Source organism: Engystomops pustulosus, chromosome 7 (genome assembly GCF_040894005.1).
Source record: "Engystomops pustulosus chromosome 7, aEngPut4.maternal, whole genome shotgun sequence".
Lineage (NCBI taxonomy): Eukaryota > Metazoa > Chordata > Amphibia > Anura > Leptodactylidae > Engystomops > Engystomops pustulosus.
In genome coordinates this window covers 25,646,719-25,654,824 of record NC_092417.1, presented here as the reverse complement: position 1 = coordinate 25,654,824, position 8,106 = coordinate 25,646,719, and the positions used below count along the sequence as shown (strand labels likewise).

Below are 8,106 nucleotides of genomic sequence, written 5' to 3'. Positions count from 1 at the left end.
AGTGTAGGTTAGAAACTAGCCATAGCAATAGGATAGCATCGTTTTGTTAAAAAAAATAAAAAACTAAAAAAAAATAAACACAAATTTTTTTTTTTTTCAAGTTTACACTTTAATTTGGAAAACGTTTAACCCGAGGGCTAGGGGTAGAGGACGAGGGCGGGGACGTGGGCGTCCAACTACTGCAGGGGTCAGAAGCCGTGGTCCTGGCCGGGGTGAGACACCACCTGCTTATGAGGGAGCAGGGGAACGCCGCAGAGCTACACTCCCTAGGTTCATGTCTGAAGTTACTGGGACTCGTGGTAGAGCACTGTTGAGGCCAGAACAGTGCGAACAGGTGATGTCGTGGATTGCTGACAATGCTTCGAGCAATTTGTCCACCAGTCAGTCTTCCACGCAGTCCACCCATGTCACCGAAATCGCCACTCCTCCAGCTCCTGCACCTCAGCCTCCTCCCCCCCAGTCTGCCCCCTCCCAGGAAAATTTGGCATTTGAACCGGCATACTCTGAGGAACTGTTTTCTGGACCCTTCCCACAGTCACAAACCACTTGTCCGGTTGCTGCTGAGCAATTTTCCGATGCCCAGGTTTTCCACCAGTCACAGTCTGTGGGTGATGATGACCTTCTTGACGTAGTGGAAGTGTGTAAAGAGGTGTCCGACGATGAGGAGACACGGTTGTCAGACAGTGGGGAAGTTGTTGTCAGGGCAGGAAGTCCGAGGGGGGAGCAGACTGAGGGATCGGAGGATGATGAGGTGACAGACCCAAGCTGGGTTGAGAGGCCGGGTGAACACAGTGCTTCTGAGACGGAGGAGAGTCCTCGACCAGAACAGGTTGGAAGAGGCAGTGGTGGGGCCAGACGGAGAGGCAGGGCCAGAGCTGGTGCATCAGCGCCAAATGTGTCAACTAGTGAAGCTCCCGTGGCGAGGGCTCTTGCGGCGAGGGCTAGATCTTCAGAAGTCTGGAGGTTCTTTAAGGAAACACCGGATGACCGACGGACTGTGGTGTGCAACATTTGCCAAACCAGGCTCAGCAGGGGTTCCACCACTACTAGCTTAACTACCACCAGTATGCGCAGGCATATGAATGCTAAACACCCCACTCAGTGGCAACAAGCCCGTTCACCTCCGGCCGTGCACACCACTGCTCCTTCCCCTGTGTCAGCTGATAGTCAGCCCCCTGCCCAGGACCCTGCCACAAAAACCCCATCGTCGCCTCCACGATCCTCCACAGCATCCACCAGCGTTCAGCTCTCCATACCCCAGACGCTGGAGCGGAAACGCAAATATAGTGCAACCCACCCGCACGCCCAAGCCCTTAATGTGCACATCTCCAGATTGCTTAGCCTGGAGATGCTGCCCTATAGGCTAGTAGAGACCGAGGCCTTTCGCAACCTCATGGCGGCGGCCGCCCCTCGGTATTCGGTCCCCAGCCGCCACTACTTTTCCCGATGTGCCGTCCCAGCCCTGCACCAGCACGTGTCAGACAACATCACCCGTGCCCTGACCAACGCCGTTTCTGACAAGGTCCACCTGACCACGGACACGTGGACGAGTGCTGCCGGGCAGGGCCACTATATATCGCTGACGGCACATTGGGTTAACTTGGTGGAGGCTGGGACCGAGTCTGACCCTGGGGCTGCTCATATACTGCCGACGCCGAGGATTGCGGGGCCTACCTCGGTCCAGGTGTTTCAGGCCTACTATGCCTCCTCCTCCTCCCACCCCTCCTCCACCTCCTCCTCCGAACTACCATCCGTGGGCACGGCGCCATCAGTCGGTAGCTCTAGGCACAGCAGCAGTGCCGTTGCTAAGCGACAGCAGGCGGTGCTCAAACTGCTGAGCCTAGGCGATAAAAGGCACACCGCCCAAGAGCTATTACAGGGCATCACGGCGCAGACTGATCTGTGGCTGGAACCGCTGAACCTGAAGCCAGGCATGGTTGTGTGTGACAACGGCCGTAACCTGGTGGCGGCTCTGCAACTCGGCAGACTGACACATGTGCCATGCCTGGCCCATGTGTTAAATCTGATAGTTCAGCGTTTCCTCAAGACATACCCCAATCTGTCAGATTTGCTCACGAAGGTGCGCCGCATCTGTGCGCATTTCAGGAAGTCCAGCACAGATGCTGCCACTCTCAGGGCAGCGCAGCGCCGCCTCCAACTGCCCGCTCACCGACTGTTGTGCGACGTGCCCACGAGGTGGAATTCAACACTGACCATCTTATCCAGAGTTTACCAGCAGCGCCGAGCCATTGTAGACTGCCAGATGTCAACTTCCAACAGAACTGGTAGTCAGGTCAGTCAGCTTCCTCAAGTCTACAATGAGGAGTGGACGTGGATGTCTGATATCTGTCAGGTGCTGAGTAACTTTGAGGAGTCAACACAGATGGTCAGTGGCGATGCCGCCATCATCAGCCTCACCATCCCGCTGCTTGGCCTGTTGAAAAACTCTCTGATCAGCATGAAGTCGGAAGCTTTGCGCTCGTCACAAGAGACGGGGGAAGAAGATTCCCTTGTTGATAGCCAAAGCACCCTTAGGTCTGTTTCTCAGCGCATATCGGAGGAGGTGGAGGTGGAGGAGGATGAGGAGGAGAATGTTGGCGAGACACAAGAGGGGACCATTGTTGAGTCCTTCACTGTTCAGCGTGTATGGGCAGAAGAAGAGGAGTTGGAGGAGTTGGAGGAGGAGGAAATGGACAGTCAGGCCAGTGAGGGGAGTGAATTCTTACGCGTTGGTACTCTGGCGCATATGGCAGATTTCATGCTAGGCTGCCTATCCCGTGACCCTCGCGTTCAAAGAATTTATTCCAGCACCGATTACTGTTTGTTCACTCTCCTGGACCCAAGGTACAAGCAAAATCTTTCCACTCTCATCCCTGCAGAGGAAAGGAGTGTGAGAATGCATGAATACCAGCAGTCCCTGGTTCACAAGCTGAAACAGTATTTCCCTTCTGACAGCGCTAGCGGCAGAGTGCGTAGTTCTGCGGGACAAGTAGCGAGGGAGAGTAGGCGAGCAGGCAGCTTGTCCAGCACTGGCAAGGGTACGCTTTACAAGGCTTTTGCCAGCTTTATGTCACCCCAGCAAGACACTGTCACCTGTCCCCAGTCTCGGCAGAGTAGGGCTGATCTTTACAGAAAGACGTTGAGGGACTACGTAGCTGACCATACCATCGTCCTAAATGATCACACAGCTCCCTACAACTACTGGGTTTCAAAGCTGGACATGTGGCACGAACTGGCGCTGTACGCCTTGGAGGTTCTTGCCTGCCCTGCCGCTAGCGTGTTGTCCGAGCGGGTTTTCAGTGCAGCTGGTGGCATCATCACCGATAAGCGTACACGCCTGTAGACTGACAGCGCTGACAGGCTGACGCTTATCAAGATGAATAAAGCCTGGATTTCTCATAATTTCCAATCTCCACCAGGTGAAGGAAGCTCAACCTGAATAATTGATCCACTCCTCCTCCTCTTCATTTTCCTCCTTCTCCTCCTCTTTGTACAGTAAAGCAGAGGAAACTGGCTATTTTTTGACAGGGCCCACTGGCTCTAGCTATAGTACTTTATGCATTTAATTTTTCTGGAGGGCCACCGACCCGGTCCTCTGTTTTAAACAATTTTTGGGAGTGCCACATACAGGCACTCAATCTATTCAATTTTTCTGGAGGGCCACCTACCTGCTCCTCTGGTTTGAAAACTTTTTGGGACTGCCACATACAGGCACTCAATCGATTCCATTTTTCTGGAGGGCCACCTACCTGCTCCTCTGGTTTGAAAACTTTTTGGGACTGCCACATACAGGCACTCAATCTATTCTATTTTTCTGGAGGGCCACCTACCTGCTCCTCTGGTTTGAAAACTTTTTGGGACTGCCACATACAGGCACTCAATCGATTCCATTTTTCTGGAGGGCCACCTACCTGCTCCTCTGGTTTGAAAACTTTTTGGGACTGCCACATACAGGCACTCAATCGATTCCATTTTTCTGGAGGGCCACCTACCTGCTCCTCTGGTTTGAAAACTTTTTGGGACTGCCACATACAGGCACTCAATCGATTCCATTTTTCTGGAGGGCCACCTACCTGCTCCTCTGGTTTGAAAACTTTTTGGGACTGCCACATACAGGCACTCAATCGATTCCATTTTTCTGGAGGGCCACCTACCTGCTCCTCTGGTTTGAAAACTTTTTGGGACTGCCACATACAGGCACTCAATCTATTCTATTTTTCTGGAGGGCCACCTACCTGCTCCTCTGGTTTGAAAAATTTTTGGGACTGCCACATACAGGCACTATCCAAATTAAATTGTCTCCATAGCAGCCTCCACACGTTGTCTCCATTGCTACCTCCAAAAGTCGTCCATATAGCTGCCTCCATACATCGTCCCTTTATCAAACGAGGTGTGTCAGGCAGAAATTTGGGTTGTTTTCATGGATTCCACATCAAAGTTGTTAACTTTGTCGCCACCCAGCTGTGTTATCCACAAAATATACTAATAAACTTTTATCATTTACCAATATTATTTCAGCGCTTCTTGCGCATCTGTTTACATTCCCCTCACCCGCCATATCCCAAACTTATAAGAACGCTACTACACTTGATCTTATACAAAAGGTTCTTAGAAGTGCTGTTTGGGGAGTAGCCTAGAGACAGGGGCTTGGATTGGCGAAAGCTCGCCTGGCTGCGGAGCGCCAGCTCCATCCCAAGATCCAACTAACATAGTTTTAACTGCAGCACCTTTAATCTACTACTAGTTCACTGCCTCCATAATAATAATAATAATCTTTATTTATATAGCGCCATCATATTCCGTAGCGCTTTACAAATCATAGGAAACAAATACAAATGTAATGTAACAGAGCACAACATTTGTATGGAACAACAGGAGTGAGGTCCCTGCTCGCCAGAGCTTACGGTTTATGAAGATGATGGGGTAACACGAGGTAAAAGAATATTTAATGGTCAAGCCATTCTTCTTAGGGAATAGAACAAAATATAATAAATGGAATTGCTGTCGCTTGAACCACTCAGCCGTCATCTTATATACCAGGTCCAGGGTGAATGGGACTGTAGAGAAGTCTGGTGCCTGTTGGTTGCTGGATAACATATGGGAGGACGACACAGGACGGGTTAGTAGAAGAGTTAAAACTTCATGCAGTTAATGAGTGTTATAGGCTTGCCTAAAGAAATGGGTTTTAAGAGCACGTTTGAAACTTTGGAGGTTAGGTATTAGTCTGATAGTCCAGGGCAGAGCATTCCATAGAATTGGTGCAGCTCTAGAGAAGTCTTGGAGACGCGAGTGGGAGGTCCGCACTAGGGTAGAGGTTAATCTAAGATCACTGGCGGATCTAAGAGCACGGGTTGGGCGATAGACTGAGATAAGAGAGGAGAGGTAGGGGGGTGCAGCATTATACAGAGCTTTATGGATGAGGGTTATTATTTTAAACTATTCGAAAGGAGACTGGCAGCCAGTGCAGCTACTGGCATGAACTGTAAGCATACATGGTCCCCTTATCAAACGAGCTGTGTCAGGCAGAATTTTGGGTTGTTTTCATGGCTTCCACAACAAACTTGTTAACTTTGTCGCCACCCTGCTGTGTAATCCACAAAAAATACTGGCAAACTTTTATCATTTACCGATATTATTTCAGCGCTTCTTGCGCATCTGTTTACATTCCCCTCACCCGCCATATCCTAAACTTATAAGAACGCTACTACACTTGATCTTATACAAAAGGTTCTTAGAAGTGCTGTTTGGGGAGTAGCCTAGAGACAGGGGCTTGGATTGGCGAAAGCTCGCCTGGCAGCGGAGCGCCAGCTCCATGCCAAGATCCAACTAACATAGTTTTAACTGCAGCACCTTTAATCTATTACTAGTTCACTGCCTCCATACATGGTCCCCTTATCAAACGAGCTGTGTCAGGCAGAATTTTGGGTTGTTTTCATGGCTTCCATGTTAACTTTGTCGCCACCCTGCTGTGTAATCCACAAAATATACTGGCAAACTTTTATCATGTACCGATATTATTTGAGCGCTTCTTGCTCACCTCCTTTGGTTCCTCTCTGCCACCCATTGGTTTGAAGCCTGAGTCCATTTAGGGTATGTCGCCATGACACTCTCTAGCCTGCCGCTGCTGCCTCTGCATGCCGTCCCCTATAGTGTCAGGGTCAATTATTGGATGTTTTAGATGCTATCTAGCTTCATTCTGTCACTCTGTCATGGCCATGCTGTTGCCCATAATTTTGGCATAATGGTGCGATTATGCAGCCTCAGAGGCATCCATGCATGCTGCCCCTGCTGTTTCCTGTCCATTTCCGTGGTGTTTCCATCCTTTTCTGAGGTTCCCAGGTGTTTGGCCAAGCTTCCCTGTGCAGAGCCTTGGTCCCCTTGAAAAATGCTCGAGTCTCCCATTGACTTCAATGGGGTTCGTTATTCGAGACGAGCACTCGAGCATCGGGAAAAGTTCGTCTCGAATAACGAGTACCCGAGCATTTTAGTGCTCGCTCATCTCTATTCCTGATCTCTGTATTTTTGTGTAATTTGAGCTTGCACTTGTTTTTGACTTAATGTATATGAACCCCTTATTGAATGTACTGCACCGTGGAATTAATAGTGCTCTATAAATAAATAATGATAAAAAAATAGTTGGATGTTTCTTCTATAAAATTAACCCTTACAAGTGAGAAACATAAGGTGTTTTTCCTTAAACTCTTTCAATGTCCTAAAGAACGCCAACTTTACATCATTGTTTCTTAATGTATAAATGAAAGGGTTTAAAAGTGGGATGACAACTCGATATATAAGGGCAAAAAACTTCTCATATTTGCTTCCATTAGGCCCAACATAGACTATGGTGGCTGTACTGAAGAAGAGACAGGCTACAATAAGGTGGGAAGAGCAGGTGGAGAAGGCTTTATATTTCCCTTCTGTAGTTTTGATCTTTAACACTGTAATTATGATGTTAGTATAAAATCCGATTATTATAATAAACATGGTAAACACCATAAAGATGGCTGCTAGGATTGTCATAAGGTTACTGATGTATGGATCAGAACATGCTAAATTCTGTAGTGGTCCTACATCGCAGTAGAAATGGTCAATCTGGTTGGGACCACAGAATTGTAAAGATGCTGTCAAGATGGTGGGTGACAAATCGGTGACCAAACCAACAACCCATGGAAAGATAGCGAGCTTGACGCGCCATTGACTCATGATAACCATATATCGCAACGGATTTGTGATAGCAAAATGTCTATCAAAAACCATTACAGTGAGAAGGAGACACACTACAATACCAGTCGTATCAGCGCAATATAACTGCAGGAAGCAGGCCGCAAAACTGATCCTGTTTCCACCTGCAATAAGAATATCTAAGAGTTTAGGGACAATGATAGAAACATATAAAATTTCCAAAATGGCAAATCTGCTTATAAAATAATACATTGGAGCGTGAAGAGTAACATCGAACTGAATAAGGAGAAATATAATAATGTTCCCAGTTATACATGTGATATAAATGACCAAACAGACCACAAAAAGCAAAATGTGAAACTGAGGATAATCATCAAATGCAAGTAAAATAAATTCGGTGACAAGGGTGCTGTTAATGTCCTCCATTTCTATCAGAATGAAAAAGATTGTTTATTTATGGTTTGTTTTTCTGAGACCATGGCTGGGTGATTTTGTTTAAAATACATTAAAAAAAGACAAGACAATTGAATATCGATTTTCATATTTTGTCTTAAAAATACCTTAAAAAATTACAGTAGTAAAATTTTAGTCACACAGTGAATAATGTAGAAAAACTTCAATGGAAAATCAAAAAGATGCTTCTTCTCACAAATTGTCAAAGTCAAAAACTTATATAAAATTGTCCATTAAAGTATCAGGGGCAAGCAAGGGAATGTTTTTTTTAAGGTGTATTATATAGAGCAAGACATCCAAAACCTAGTGTTTAATAAAAATGCATAAAGTGTTGCATGGTACCAACAAAACCAGCTGGTTACACAAAAAAAATCACCCCTTTAAAAATAATACAATTCTAAATTTGAATATCGATTTTCTTATTTTGTCTTAAAAATACCTAAAAAAAACTCCAATAGTAAATTTGAGTCA

General features: G+C 46.9%; 1 protein-coding gene across 1 annotated transcript; it reads right to left on the bottom strand.

Moving 5' to 3' along the window:
- Positions 1–6,657: 6,657 nt before the first annotated feature.
- Positions 6,658–7,608, bottom strand: LOC140070129 (olfactory receptor 5P68-like). Its single transcript, XM_072116462.1, has one exon. The coding sequence runs from the start codon at positions 7,606–7,608 to the stop codon at positions 6,658–6,660; it is 951 nt and encodes a 316-aa protein (XP_071972563.1).
- Positions 7,609–8,106: the final 498 nt, after the last annotated feature.

Coding starts and splice junctions, on each gene's coding strand:
- LOC140070129 (XM_072116462.1), bottom strand. CDS start 7,608: ATGGAGGACATTAACAGCACCCTTGTCACCGAATTTATTTTACTTGCA.